General features: G+C 49.7%; 1 protein-coding gene across 3 annotated transcripts in view; it reads left to right on the top strand.

Moving 5' to 3' along the window:
- Ccdc60 (coiled-coil domain containing 60) overlaps positions 1 to 15,675 on the top strand; it is an 83,472-nt gene that overhangs the window by 40,606 nt on the left and 27,191 nt on the right. For all 3 annotated transcript variants that reach the window (XM_055605719.1, XM_055605718.1, XM_055605717.1), the window contains exons 4-5: positions 4,399 to 4,506; positions 14,916 to 15,006. In XM_055605719.1, coding sequence (XP_055461694.1) covers positions 4,399 to 4,506; positions 14,916 to 15,006 — 199 coding nt within the window. The remainder of the gene's footprint in view (positions 1 to 4,398; positions 4,507 to 14,915; positions 15,007 to 15,675) is intronic.

Below are 15,675 nucleotides of genomic sequence, written 5' to 3'. Positions count from 1 at the left end.
AAGGCTTTCTGAGACAAAGGCTCACAAGAGGTGCAGTGGTCCTCAGCATTCTTCCAAGCCAGGAGAGACTAGCACAGGTACAGGGAGTAAGGGAAAGCCTCCACCTTTTAAAAAGATGAAGTAGCAAAGTCAAAGTCCACAGTATGCAAAATAAGGAGTGAGGAGGAATTGGGATATTTTAAAGACTTATTTTGTTACTTTTTAATTGTGAGCATATGTGTATCTGTTGAGTGTATGTGTGTGTTCAGAAGAGGGCAGCAGATCCCCTGGAGCTGGAATAACAGAGTTGTAAGCCCTGTGTGGGTGCTGGGAACTGAACCTGGGTCCTCTGGAAGAGCGTCCCGTGCTCTTAACTGCTGAGCTGTCTCTCCAGGAATTACAGCCTCTTTATAGTCAGTTGTAGTCATCATTTTTCTTTGCACTGTGACAGGATGCTTGACAAGAAGTAACATCAAGGGGCTCAGCAAGTCAGGGCACTCGCTGCTCTGTCTGATGACCTGAGTTTCCAGCCTCAAGCCCACAAGGTGGAAGGAGAAAACTGATGATGCTGGCAGTTTGTCCTCTGACGCCCCCCACAAGTGCAGCACGACAACCCCCTCCTCCACACATTAAATAATTATCAAAAAAGACAAAAAAAAAAAAAAAAAAAAAAGAAGCAGTGTAAGGGAAGAAGAAATTATTATGGCTTGAGTTTGAGGGGTTTCAGCCCAACCTGGAGGCGAGCGCATGGCAGTAGGGCCCTCAGGCAGCCTACTTATATCTGAGCCAGTCACAAGGCAAATCACTCAGGCCGAACCAAGACAAGTGACAGCTCATGGGGCCTGCTCCCAAAGTCTTTGAGGTAGTCATCACACCCCAGAGGGGCAGTCTCCCCAAATGGCACCGGCAGCTGGGGACCAAGGCAAACCCTGAACCTTAGGAACATTTCATATTCTAGCCGGAGCCTTAGTCTACCAAAAGTCATGAGAGCAGGCGCTGCTCACCGAGTGTCCGCCAGTGTAGATCAGAGCCTGCTGAGTCCCTCAACCCCAGGGCAGTTGATCCCAAAGCCGATAACCCTGAATCACCTGTGTGGGGATCGATCCCATCGCGTCAGGGAAGACTCAGATGGAAGGGGGTGGCCTGGAGGACTGAGACACAGCTTCCCGGCATCTCTGTACAAGGACAGGATTGTCCCTAGCAGCCTTTTCTAAGTGCCCGCTCAGTGAACACCAACTGGGCAGCACTGGACACACAGCCTGGCAGCAGGCGAGAGGAACCGTTCCCCGCAGGGATGTTCCAAACCACTGGGTTCCCACTGGAGCTGCTCAGGTATATGACTGCTGATGGTCACCGAGGTTCTGAACCTGGGCACTGCAGCGGTGAGCTTTGTAGAACCCAGTGTGGACATCTGACCTTCTGTGCCCTGCATTCAGGCAGAGAAGTGCTTTCTCTTCAAATCTGGGATACTGTCCTGTGACCTAAGAGAAAAGACAGATTTCTATCAAGCAGGCTTCCAGGCTTTGTTTTGATTCCTTCCCAGTTTGTTCTCTGCAGATTAGGTGAATGAGTGTCAAGTTTGAGACTTCTTACAAGCAAGAACAAGTGATCTATACCCATCAGGTGAAACCTTTTCCTGATGGGAAAGGAAGGTTCCACCCTGCAGCCAGAGACCAACAGCCTATTTTACCTCAGGAATCAGGGGGCTGGACTCAGATTCCACCTCTGCCGTTTGGTGGCCTTTTGACCCTAGATGTGTCTCATTGTCCTCTACGCCTCAGTTTCTTTCATCTGCAAAACAGGGATGCTAATGGTATCCCCTCTCCCAGATTGATAAGGATGAGAGTAATCCAATTAAAGCAGTGCTCTTGGGGGTGCAGTCTTGTCACTATACAAGTGGCCCCAAACATGAGATTGCACCCCAAGCTACCCATTGTGGAAAATGTGAGATCCAAAGCAACTGACTCCCACCATGTCCCATCCGGTAATCATCCGATGCTGAGTGCACCTGTGTGCATGCAGTGTGCTAGCCAAGACTGTGGGCTTGCAGGTCCTCGAGAGCAGGGACAGCAAATAACCAAGTGGCTATGATAAAGCAGGCACCTGGGGCATAGAGACAAAGAGACCTGTTGTATGGTTATCCTTGGACAGAGCCTAACCTAGACCTGGAGGGACCAAGGAGGAATGCGGCCCAATGACTGAAAGAAAATGGGGTTTATTGTCTCACAGTTCCGGGGTCTGACAGAATTGGTTCCTCCCTGTTTCTTCAGAGGACGTTCTCTGGGTTGTAGCCATGGGGCGTCTATATGTGTCTACATTTCCTTTTTTCACTAAGAACATCAGTAAGGCTGGATTAGAGCCATCCAAAATGGCTTCATCCTAAATGCTTCTTCAAAGGCTGTATCCCCAAATGGACTCAGACTTGGATGTATTTGGGTTCCAGTTTTATCATAAGAATTTCCAGGTCCACAATTAAGCCTATGATAGGTGGTTTAGGGGCTTAGGGAGTTTGGAGATGTAAAGGAAGGGTGGAGAGGGTTAGCTTTGACCTGTTTGGGGCGCTTTCAGAAATCACTAGAATGGGGGTGAGGGAAATAAAAGAGGGGTGGATTTGAGAGCTGCTGGGTGGAAGGACAAGGGAAGGGGAAGAAAAAGGAAGAAAAGAAGGGAAAGAGACAAGGAAGGAAGACAGAGGAAGAAGTGAAAGAAAAAGAAAAAAATGAAAGCTAAGGGGGAGAAGAAAGGGAAGAGTAAGAAGAAAGGAGGGAACAAATGAATCCTGTCCACAGGTCCCACGTCTCCAGCACCACCCGTGAGCAAGCAGACTCCATCTCCATCACTGCCCCATTTGGTTTATCCCCACCCCCACCCCCACCCCACACTTCCAGAGCCGAGGCCTGCAGGGGACTCTGTCCCAGACCTATACAACTTTTAGTGCTACAGTGAGGGAGGATCAAGGTGCTTGTGGCTCAGTAACAGGCATGTGACATGCTGAGTTCATTGACTAGATACTGAAGGCAGAGCCAGCAATCCATGCTGTCCCCTGCAGCGGGGCCCAAGACAGTGCTAAAGGAGGAAAGAGTCGTATTTAGAAGGAAAATCTTTTTTCTTTATCCACATGGGTGTGTGTAGAAGACACGGGGGAGGGGGGAGTGGAGAGAAGGGGTCTGGCTGCCCTCAGTACAATACATCCCGCTCCCAGCAAGAGAGGCTGAGGGTAGGGAGCTGCAGGACAGCTCTGTTCCGTGCTGGGTGAATACACAGAGGGCCCTCAGGGGACACCCTGGGACAGTTCCACACAGTGAGGAGAGATCTTCCTGGAAACTGAGAAACCCTCCCTGCTCCTGGGAGAACTGGGCCTGGGAACCCCGGGGAGCAGTGGACTGGGCACTTGGGGGTTTCAGGAAAGCTTGGTAATGGAAGCCTCTTTTTCCATTAGTGAAGGATGAGAAATCCTGGGGGAGGGGCCAGCTTCCAGGACTGCACCTCATTTCCAAGAAAGCCACAGGCAGTGGGTTAACCCTTTCCTGACCTCACTCACTAGCAGAGTGCCCAGCACACGCTGGCTCCATCAGCACCTAGTCACAGCTCAGCTCTAGATGACTCCCCAGTTCAAACCCTTATCAGTGCTGGCTGTGCGACCTCAGGTAACTAACTGCACCTCTCGGAGCCTCAGGTCTCTTGCCAGATATAGCACTCTATCACGTTGTCGTGAGCATTAAAGCAAACATTCAGACGCCATCTCACAACCAAGTTGTGTGATCTGGACCGACGCTGGTCCTGCCTCTCTGGGCCTCGGTTTCCCCTTGCCTGAAGAAGCCCCACCAGGTTGTTGGAAACCTTAAGTAATATGGAGAAAGTGCACGCGCCAGTGGCTGGTTCACTGTAGTTAGTTTGAGGCCTCCAGACCATCAGAACTGTCAGTCAGACACACTGTTAAGCTGTGTGTTTTGCTTCATTTCCAGATAATGCGCTTGATGTTTTTTGGGTTTTTGTTGGTGTTCAATAGCCAGCTACATTTCGATCCAGTTAATGCTGTCTCCCATTTCCAGGCTTTCTTACACCTTCAGGCTATTAACTGCATTTCTTTTTATCAGATAAGTTATCAGACATCAGTGGAATGTTAATTGCATTCAATTCTCCTTTTATTTGCCTGAGTCAAGACTTCCAGCTAGGGAAGACTGGACCCACTGCACACACAGCCAGGAAAACTGGAATAGGCTGCTCATGCTTCCGCCTTGGCACTGCCACCTACCAGCTCAGCGACATGACTGTGTGGGCTCCCCTCAGCCCTCCCCTCATCCCCAGTGTCCTCATTTGCACTAATGCAATGTGTGTGAAACACTTAACCCGTGTGCCAGCACCTGCTGAAGCCAGGGCAGCTGCAGTCTCTGATTGCTGTTCCCTCTGTCTCTGCAGGGATCCCCTCTTCCGCCAGCTGTGCGCCCTCCACTGGCTTCTGGAGGCCCTGACTATCGACCACACCCACCATGCCATGAGGCCTCTGATTGCCTGTTGGAACCCCAAGTAAGCCCTGCAGCCCTGCACCCACCTGTACCCTGCCTAGGCAGTAAGAGGCAGGACCCTTATCCTTCACCCCCTGTGGTGCTTGATGGGTGGTTTGCTTTGGAGTTGCTATGCTCTGTGGGTACAAACCCAGGTGAGCTGGAGCCAGCTCCTACACTCCCCCCAGGACCCCACCTTATGCACTTCTTTACAAGCGTCTCTGCCTGGTGCCATGTCACAACACACTGGTAGCCTAAAATGGGGCACAGTGGGAACATTTACACCACAGAAATGGGCACGCTATACCAGCATGCTGTGGACCCACAACCTGATTTCTCTCTAGGCATCCTCATGATCTCGCTGTGTCTCCTCAGCATTGTTTCTGGTTGCTCCTTTACCTCTGACACCTTCCCCTTCCCCTTTGCTATTCCCTTTTTCTTTGCTCTTGCTTTTATCCTTTTAGACCAAGGGAAATTTGCTTGCTTGCTTGCTTGGGTTGGTTCATTGGTTCACTGGTGAGTGAGTTGGCTAGTTGGGTTGGCTCATTGGTTGGTGGGTGGGTAAATTGGTTAGTTGGACTGGTTCATGGGCAAGTTGGTGGGTAAGTTAGTTGGTTGGGTTGGTTTATTGGTTGGTTGGTGGGCTGGTTATTATTTGGGTCAGTGTTTGGATGACTGGTTTGATTTTGTTCTATTGAGTTTTTAAATATATATTGAAGGTTATTTCTCCACTTAGACCTAAGGTACTTGTTCCAGGCTCTGGAGAAGCTGGGTACAGCCAGATGGAAACTCCAGAGAATGTTGACTTGTTGACTAAGGCATAAAAATATAAGCCATGTCACCTGCAGGGGATGACTCATGCAAGAGCTTTGAGGTCACTGTTTCAGGGGCTTTAGAGACAGTTTTCAGCCTATACAGGAACCATCTTTGGGAGGCACAGTTGTTTGTCAGAGTGAAACAACAACAACAAAAAGGGGGTAAAGAACCCTGACTTGAGGAGTTGGATTTGCACCATGAAGACTCGGGCTGATTTAAATAGAACCAGCTTCCAGCCTCCCACATTAGCAGTCCTCACCCATACACCCAGTGTCCTGACACTGGGCCCCTCTCACAGCCCTGCCTCCCAGATGAATTCAACACTCCCCTTCCTCCACAAATTTGAGTCTTAATGAACTCCTTCCTCCTCCAGGGACAGGAAGTCCCCTCCCCATCCCCCTAATTTATCTTTCTTCCAGGACTGTGACAAAATAGAGACAGAAACAATGGGGAGTAAATATTTGTTTCACTCAGTATCAAAGGTATAAGCCGATCCTTGCTGGGAGGGCCTGGTGGAGCAGCCAACCCCATGGTTGGCAGGAGGCAGAGCTGAGATACAACAGGAAATGGCCACAAGGCAAAACACATGTTCCCAAGACAAACCCTTCCCATCCCTAACCCCCAAACTACCTCCTCCAGCCAGGCTCCAACTTCTACAGTTCCACCATCTCTGTATAGTCAAATTTTGAATCCAGGGCTGGGGAGAGGAATCACTGGTTAAGAGCACTGGCTGCTCTTCCCAAGGTCCAGGGTTTGGTTTATGGCATCCACATGGCAGCTCACAGTAGTCTGTGCCCCAGGCCTAAGGGATCTGATGCCCTCTTCTGGCATCCTCTAGACATACCAGATGCACTTGTACATGTGTACACGCAGGCAAAACACTGGGAAGGTTGAATCCATAAAATAGTGAAAGCATTCATTAATCTAGATCCTTCATGATCTGATTAACACTGGAAACACCCCGAATATACCTACATTATTGATCTTCTAGAAATCTTTCAGTCCCCTCACGTTGACGGTCAATATTTACCAACACAAGGACCCATATAAGCTCATCACAAACATAAACCAATTACCCACCCACAAGGCTAATCATTCTAATGGACTTTTCTGTCTAAAACAAGTTTTGGTGGCTGGGAAACACGTTCCCCACCCATAGCTTTCTCCCATGCCTTCCATGTCATCTCAGTCATTTCAAAACTATGACTTTACAATAAATTTCCTCGGGCTGGGGAGATAGGCCCGTGGGTAAAGTGCTTTCTGTATAAGTAGGTGCCTAAGTTCAGATCCACACTTGAATAAAAATCCAGGCATGCTGGTTCATGCTGGTAACTCCAGAAGAACAGCAATAGAGGAAGACAGCCACTGTTGGCCTCTGACCTCTGCATGCCTCCAGAGACGAGTGCACTCCACATACATTCATGTGCCCACATGCACACAGCCCTGTGTCGCACGCACACCAAAAATCAGTTCACTACAAAATACTTCCCAGGCACCATGTATTTTTCTTTAAAACAAAACTGCCGGGTCGTAAGTTCGTGCAGCTTTCCCCTTGCAGAAACGTTCCCCAAACCTCACAAGTAAATAGGCAAGGTGTGAACGCTTTCGTGCCACCTTGGAGACCCCAGCCCTGAGCGTAAATCTCTCTGTAAGGGCGTCAGGGGTGCTGTCCCGTGTCCTTGGGCCACCTCCCCTGTGACTCACGGCCAACCCCGCACAGCGCTACACACAGAGCTTCCTCTTAACACAGAAAAGAGCAACCAGCAGGGAATCCCACCCTGGAGAAGAGCTCGCATCAAGTCTCTTACGGACAGATGCAGATGCTGCCCGCAGATTCTTGGCGTTGAAAGTCGTGCTTCATAGACTGCCCTGCCGCTTCTCTTTCGTGCCCCGTTGAAAGGATTCCTTGGGGCTGAGTTCTGAGAAACATGACTTACTAGGTCAAAGCAATACGTAGGATTCTTTTTTTTTTTTTTTCCATAGTTGATTGTTCATACTTCCTAAAGACGCAAGCCCCCAAGGCCACAGATGCCCGACGGCACTTCACTCCCCACAAGCCACCTGCCCAGTGATTTCCTTTGACACAAGGACACCCCTTCTTCCACATGGGAGGAAGCCAGTCACCCAGGACTTGGGTTGGAATGATATGAAGGTCCATCTACAGTGCCTTCGGTTGCTCTCAGACATGCACTCAGAACAGGGGCACAGGTTGTTAACGTCAATAAAAAGCTGTAAGAGGAGCCAGGGTTTTACCAGGACACATCAGGGCAGAATGCACCAAGAATCTCAGCATGTCTGGCTCCCTACAGGCAGAACTGAGGCCAGAGCTGGCCACTAGAGGAGGAAATGCAATGCAGAAAGACATCCACAGTGACTCAGGCTGTTTGCCGGGCTCTGTTTATTCTGATAGAACCTTCTCTCCATGTGGCGATGTTTAAGCTTGGGGTTGAGGACATGCGACCAACATTACCTGTTCCCAGATCTCAGGGAGAGCCACGGTGTGACCATGCCGCTCTCCATAGTACAAATATGTGAGAACTCCACCGTGGCTGGATTCAGGCTTATGAAGGCGGTGTGGTGTGGTTGAACCTCGAGTCAACGAGATGTGTCTATTCTTAGTTGTCAGCATGACTACATCTGGAATAAACTAAAACTCAAAAATGGAGGAGCGTACCTGTGGGGGATGGATCTTTGCTTAATCTGAAGTAGAAAAGATCTTCTTCTAGTCCAGATCTATGAAGTAGGAAGACACACTTTTAAGCCAGATCTTTAGAGCTGGGAAAACACACTTCTATGGACCATGCCTTCTGCAGGAAGCTTATAGAAGGACATGGAAGAAGGAAGCATTTGTTGTTTGCCTGCTTGCCCTCACTTGCTGGGAAGTCCATTCCCTCACTGGTGTTAGAGCTAACTTCTTCAGGGTTCTGGTATCTACTGAAGACCAGCTGAGACATCTAACCCCATGGACTGAACAACTACTAGATTCTTGGATTCTTCCATTCATAGGTAGCCAGTGTTGGATTAGCTGGACCACAGCCTGTAAGTCATCCTAATAAATCCCACGGATGGATGGATGGATGGATGGATGGATGGATGGATGGATGGTCATTTTACTCTAGAGAACCCTGACTAATAAGAAGCCATGTGCATCAGCTTTTAATTGCAAGCAAGAACCAGGACAAACTGGCCCCAGCACACATCATATAAGAAGGTACCTGAAACATCATCTTAGTTACCCAGAAAGCAGAATGCCTTCCTTCTCTTGGATGCTTAACCTGTCTCTGCAAGGTCTCACCCTGATGCCATCACATGAACTTCCCAAGCCTTGAATGTGTGCTTCTAAAACCCAGGTGGATTTGAGTGACTGGGACCAAGAGTGGGAATCAGTTTGTCCTGATATCCCAGACCAATAACCATAGCTAGCTAGAGTAGTTAAAGCAGGAGGATTTCAAGTTCAAAGAGCCCTTGAGGTGCACATCTTTGCCAGTGCCTTTGTTGATCATGTGCAAAAACCTAGTGCAAAAGCCCTGGCTTCAACCCCCAACACTGAAGGAGAAAGTAGAGAGTCTGGGCATCAGCCTCTTGCTAACTGTGTGATCATAGGCAAGTCACTTAAGGTTTCTGAGCTTGTGCTTCACCACAAAAGGGTTGCTGACCCAAACAGGTTATTCTTAAGACTAGGCAAGCTCATGTCTAGTGTGCTAGCTAGTTGTCTGTCAACGCTACACACAAACTAGAGTTACCAGAAAGAAGGGAACCTCAATTGAGAGAAATGACCCCTTGAGATCCAGTTGTGTCGTTACCAGTCCCCTCCTCCTCACTTAGTGGTGTGATGCCGGTGGCCATGACCTGGCGCCCTAAGAGGGAGAGCGAGGCGGGAATGACCTAGGGTGTTGGAGACCTCGGGTGATGGGTGAGCGAGACAAAACTAGACGTGCCAGGGGGCAGACTCCATTGAGCAGCTCATTTAATTGTGGGGAACAAAGGCTATGCAAACCTTTGGGGAGGGGTAGAGGCTTTTGAGGTGAGTATATATCATTGGCTAGGGCTAAGGTGCTAGAATGCCTTCTTTGCCTGAGGAAGAATTCCAGGTGCTTGCTGGACATGACCTTATATGCAGAGAGGAAGTTTAAACGGTAACTGGCTGCCAGGCTGTGTGATGACCTCAAGGGGCCAGAGGTGGGGCCCGAAAGGCCGTGTACACTGGGACATGTGGGCCCAGGACAGAAAGAGAGGAATCTTGCTCCCACCAGTCTCAATTCAAGATTTTCAGTGTTTGGACACGCCTCGACCTCACTCTTGCTCCAGGCCTGCTCACCAGTTCCCACCTGCTCCCCACCATGGGGGCCACGGGGAGCAAACCAACAACCAGCACCCCTCCATTGACTCCCGCCTCTAGGCTCCTGCGCTCTTTGACTTCCTGACTTCCTTCAGTGGTGAACAGCAATGTGGAAGTGTAAGCCGAATAAACACTTTCCTCCCCAACTCGGTGTTTGGTCACGGTGTTTTGTCGAAGCAATAAAAACCCTAAGACATCTGGACACACAGTGAATGTTCATTCTGTGACAGATATTGAAGATAAAAATCTCTGAAGAGCAGTTAGAGCTATGCTCCTCAGCATCTCAGAGGCCACAAGCTGCTGAAGAACTAAACATAGGAGAGGAGAATTCCACTACCAGCAGATGAGAGCCTTAGTGACTGGACAGATGTGCAGGCTGGGGAGAAAGGCCATACCAGCTTTCACCAGTGATGGCAAGCCCCGTGGAACAGAGGGAGGAGGCAGCCATCACTGGTTTACCATGCAGGAAGAACATGGCACAGACAGAATTAGGCCATTGAGAGCCCTTGTGATTATATAAGTCTGGTTACTTCAGGCTGTCCCAGAGAGCCAGCCTGGGCCTTGTCAGAAAGCCAGGTAGATGGAAGACTGGCTTTTATTAGCTACTGGTCCTGTATATGCCGCTTGTTTTGTGCTTTGTTGGACATTCCCTGTGTGCAAGGATTCTCAAGCTATAGTGTGAACGAAGTAGATGAAGGCCTTGGTTCAGTGAAGCTGACGATTTGTTAGATCTGGGCAGGGCTGAGACTGCATTCTAGCAAGCTCTTGACAATGCTAACCTTTATTAAGAGTCCAGACACTTGGGGCTGGTGACCTCCTGCTACCAGTAGGGCCTCCTCCTGAAGGTTCTAAAGCCAAGGCAGCACGACCAGCTGGGGACAGGCTTCCACAGGGTCCACTTCAACCTGAAATATAAAGCTTTCTTCTATAAAACAGCTTTGGATGCCGTTCTGCATGTGCAGTTTTGCAGCTAAATGTGTGCTATTTGACTTAACGGGAGGGAGCACCCTTCCACATCTGCACCTCTGCCTTGGAGGCTATCAGTAACAAAACGGGCTCAACTACACTTCCAAGACTAAGTTCTCACCTCAGTGAAAAACAGAGGGGTATTCTGAACAACACACATCGCCAAGCGATTTTCTAATTCAACTATATATTTAAATGGGGTTCTCCTTTGCCGTGTGGGGCGCCTCCCAACCACTGCTGGGAATGTCGCAGCAAAGGAAGTGAGCCACACCACCGCCCACTGGTGCTTCCGTCCCGGGGCAGGGGCTGGGGGGTGTAATCAAAGCTAAACATTCAAAGACCAAGGTAATCTGCAAGGCTGGAGAGACAGCCCAGAGATGGAGAGCACCTGCTGCTCTCGCCGGGGGATCAGGGTCTGGTTCCCAGCACCCACACTGTGGCTCGAAACCATCTGCAACTCCATTCCAGGACATGCAACGCCCTCGCCTGACCTCTGTGGACACCGGGCATGCACATGGTGAACAGACATACGTGCAGGCAAAACACTCATGCACGTAAGATCTAACTTTTTAAAAGTCTGCAAGAGGAGCAAGTGCAATCATGAGGACACCGACGGGTGCTCTGAAAATGATCAGCTGGAGGCTGGCTTGTCGGTTTGATCATCCAGGAAGTCTCTCTTAGAATGGGCATTCTGGGTGAAATATCTGACTTTATTACCCCACCCCCCAACCCTCCTCTTCCCAGCATTACTCCTCCATCTGGCCCTCAAGCGCACACCTCGGGAGTGGAAGAACACAGCACGATCACCCGGTCACCTTATTTCTGAAGAAGCAGGACAGGGACCCGTGGCCTGGGAGATTCCGGGAGCTTGCCCCACTGCAGCCTCCCTGGTGTGCAGTCAGCATTTCCCCTCCTCGGCGGCGACAGAGCCCCTCGGAACATCCTAAACTAGCCCATGGGATTTTCATCTTGAGTGAAGACACTTTGCCCAGAATTAGAGCTGGGAAAGCGAGAGTAAAGCGTTTGAGAAAATTGCTCTGATTGCCCCGAAAGAGAGACGTCGCCAAGTGACCTCCAAGAACAAAATGTGCTGGGAGGATGCAGTTTGAAGAGATGAGCCTGGGCCCAAATGCTCTCTCCTCTTGATTTCTGGGAAACAGGCGCCCTCAGAAAGCACCAGCAGGGAGAAAATGATGGCCTGAAAATCATAGCTTTCTCCCCTTGAGAGCTGCCTGTCCCACCTCGCCTCCCACCGCTGTCAGCTCCTTCTCAGAGCCTTGCCAGGATCGTGTTATTCTTGTTAATAGCTGAGCCAGATTCACCCCGTTTGAGACTCATTTCTTTTCACAGCCTGCAGCAATCTCTCGGCCCAGCTGATAGCCCTGGCCCCATCTCACAGGTGGAGACCCTGAGTCCAGGAGAAGCCAAGCACAAAGTCACACCCGTGGAAGGTGGAGGGTCAGGCCGACTCCCGCCCAGCAACAGGTCCCAATATGCAAGAAAATCGCCTGAGATCACCAGACAGCAAACCAATCAGATGTGCTAACCAAACAACCATCACTTCCTCCTCCCCACCACTGAAGCTGGCTTTTGGCTCAGCCTCCATATCCAACCCCAGAGCTTTGCTCATTATAGCCACGCAGGGAGCCTTGCCGATGGAGGTCCAAGTTCCCAGCAGAACTTGGAATCTGGCTGGCAGAGCGTCCACCCAAGGAGCCACTGTCATTCCATCCTCTTTTTTTTTTTTTTTTTTAAGAAAGCAAGTCACAGAGAGACATCCAACTTCGGGTCAGGGAAGCAGGGCTCGGTTCGGTGAACAGCGCTAATGGGGAAGGTTCTCCAGCTGGCTTTTCACCTCCGCAGAAGGTGTGCAGCAGACTTCCTGCTCCGCTGTTTGATCTTTCCTCCCCGCCTACTGATCTTCCTTTTGGGTTTATTTGCTACTGAGAAGGAAACATCAGAGAGATCAATCCTGTCCAACCTGGTCTCTGTTTTATCAGTGGCTTTGCAGAGGCGGTGCTGGGGGCTCCCGAAGGTCTGCAGGGATCTGGCTGCATCTTTAGTTCATTTAGCCTGCCGCTTGAAGTTGCAGCAGACTTCAGGTCGCCTTGGAAGTCAGCATTAGCGGAAGGCTTCTGTCTTCCCGGTTGGACCTGAATTTTTAAGATTTCGAAAGCCTGACTGGGCCCAGATTTAATTTTGAAAGGGAAAGGGGTTGCTTTTGAACTTCAAGAAGGCGCTGGCAGCTCAGCGGGGGCTGCCTAAGCAAAGAAAAAAAGCCCAAAGCCCTGTGGTCATGAAAGACAACGCTGAGCAGGAGCATCAAGGCCGCCTGTTGGCTAGCCTGCGACCAGGCTTCAGAAGGGCCGCTGTTTAAATACCGCGTATAAAGCTGCTCCGTCCTCCAGCAGATTTTAAATATTCCTTAATTTGATTACTCAAGGGAAAAGCAAGCAGAACAGGCTCAAATGGGCTTCTCTGTTAATTACTCAGAACTTTTTATTGTGTAACCAAACATGAAGTCTCACAAAAGCTTGGAGGTACATCTCCCCAACACCTCAACCTGGCTCCCAGCCTGGAGTCTGTCCCTTTTGTTATGGTGTGGATTTCTAGACAGCCAAGGGGTCCTGTCTCCTTATTAGCAGCAGCCTGTAGATCTGCTGCTCAGAGCCCTGCATTTTGAGAAGCCAGCCTCAAGTTCAGTCCAACCTGACCATGTCTGTCCCCTGTGTCTAAATACTTTGATCCGCAGACATCATGCAGGGACAGACTCTGACAAGCCTAGACACTGGGAGTGTCACCCCCCCTTCCCGAAACTATCAGAGTTGCTCTTAGCGATTCGTCTCCTCAAATGTGCTCCATACAGGTTGAGAGCCAACAAAGTATGTCACAGGTCTCACACACCCCAAATCAGCCTGCAGAGAAAGGGAAGTTAAAAAAAAAAGGAGTGGATGCATAGATAATGAGATTTATAAATGAGTGGGAACATGGATGGATGGGTGTGTGAATGGATAAGTGTAGCAGAGTAGAAGGATGAATGGGTGTGTGGATGGATAGAGGTTGAGTGGATGGGTGCATGGGTGGGTGGATGGATGGATGGATGGGTAGATGGATGGATGGGTAGACTGACAGTAGATGGATAGATGGATAGATAATGAAAGAACAGATCGATAGAAAATTTGATAAGCAAATTGATTGATTTACAGGTAGTTAGATCACAGCAAGATTCCCCACTTGTATATCAAGTTCCATAACCATTAACTTCAAAATCTAAAGGCTCCAAAACCTCAGCTCTTTCATGACTCATTTGACCATAAAATCAGACCTGAACCAAAATGAATCAAACTGAAACTTAACATGGAATCCCAATTTTAGCGTCTTTATTTCTTTCTCTGAGTATAAGTATCCACGTACTTTGTCGCAGACATGTTACTGTGTTTCACTATGAGAGCCCGCTCCAGGCCCGCTGCAGGGGTATTAGCAATGCACGGCGTGTGCCACATAGCCCATTCAAAAAGGCCAGCATGGGGGAGGAAATCGCCCACAGCACCTGTTGGGGCTTTAGCCTCTTATCCGGAAAGTTCCCAGGCCCCCAGGGAAGGGCATGGAGCTTATTTACGTGGAGTAGGCACACACGTAATAAACATAATTCAAGATCACAGTACAAGAGAAATGGAGAGCCCTGGGGCTCTCCTTGAATCCAGTCCTGTCATTGGTTACAGAGGGGGCTGATAATGAATGTGGCTTAACCGGCTAGTGATGGGGAGATGATTCCGTGAGCACCCAGAAACCTCTGGCACAAAGCATCTCAGATAACTTCTGATCAAACCAGGGGTTTCATTTCACAACTCACCATGCCCACTCTCTCAGCTGCCCAGCTGCGCTGCTCTCTGTGGTACCCAGAGCAGTCCTGATGTTGGTGCCTGTGAACAGCAGGCAAGGCACAGATGCAGACACTTTCTGGTCCAACTGCAGCATAACCGCCACCTCACCCTGGACTCCGTAATGCCCAAGCCCAGAAGGCAAACATGCAGAATGTGTGCAAATATACTCCACCTGCCTCAGCCCTCGCCCAGGAAGCAGTGGTTTCTCTTAGCTCAGGTTTGTTTTTCCCTCCTAAAGACCCATCTTTAGAGGACTGTCCCCGCTTTAAAAATAGTAGCAGGAGAGAGTCATACTAGAGAGCAGCCACCAGCCAGCCTGAATGTGCTTTTCTTTAGGGAAAAGGTGAGCAGGTTGGGGCGGGGCCAGACCTTGTAACAAACCAGGAGTCTGCAAACTGAAAACTCATCAAGCTGTTTCTCACACAGGGACCCAGGCGGCAGCAAGAGCTCAATAAAGAAGATCAACAAGGACAAGTCCATGGGGCAGAGGTGGGATCACTTCGTCACGGCTCCTAAGGTAACCAGGGCTCCTCCCGGACCCCAGCCAGGAGAAGGAGTGTGCACCCCACATTCAGTCTCTGATGGGAGAGGTTGATTTATATATGTCTAGGTGGTTTTCCAAGCAAAGGAAGACCATGTTTGTTGTTTTTTTGTGTGTAGGGGGGGGTTGATACATTTTAATTAAAATGATTGTCTGGGGATTATAGGAAAAACGACATTTGGCCAGACATACCGGAAGGAGGCGAGACGGGGAGGTGGTGGTGATGGGCATCTGCTTAGTGAGATGTCAAGAAGGAAATGGACTCGCCTCGATCTGTCCTTTAATTGATAGTGCCCCTCTCTTCCTCTCCCTCCCCTCTCTTCCCCCTCCTTCCCTCGCCCTCTTTCTTCCTCCACCAGACATTCTTCCAAACCACAAGTGTATTCACTTGATTAAGAAGGTATTTTGAGGCCTGTTATCTTCCACCCAAAGCTGTGCCATCTCCAAAACTGGAGTCCACCTGCTCAACAAACACACACAAATAACAGCAGTAAACAGATAAAGCTGCCATTCTCGGGGCACGGCTGTGCAGCGGGTCTGTGCAGATCGCGCCCCTTGTCCACTGAACCCGTCCAGCGCCCACACCATCTGCCACAGGATTCTCAAGACGCTGAGGGAAAGGATGTGCAAACTCACTGAGAGTGT

This window comes from Psammomys obesus, unplaced genomic scaffold, assembly GCF_907164565.1.
Source record: "Psammomys obesus unplaced genomic scaffold, mPsaObe1.curated_primary_1811, whole genome shotgun sequence".
NCBI classification, from domain to species: domain Eukaryota; kingdom Metazoa; phylum Chordata; class Mammalia; order Rodentia; family Muridae; genus Psammomys; species Psammomys obesus.
Note: the sequence above shows the minus strand (reverse complement) of the source record. Positions and strands in the feature narration are given on the sequence as shown.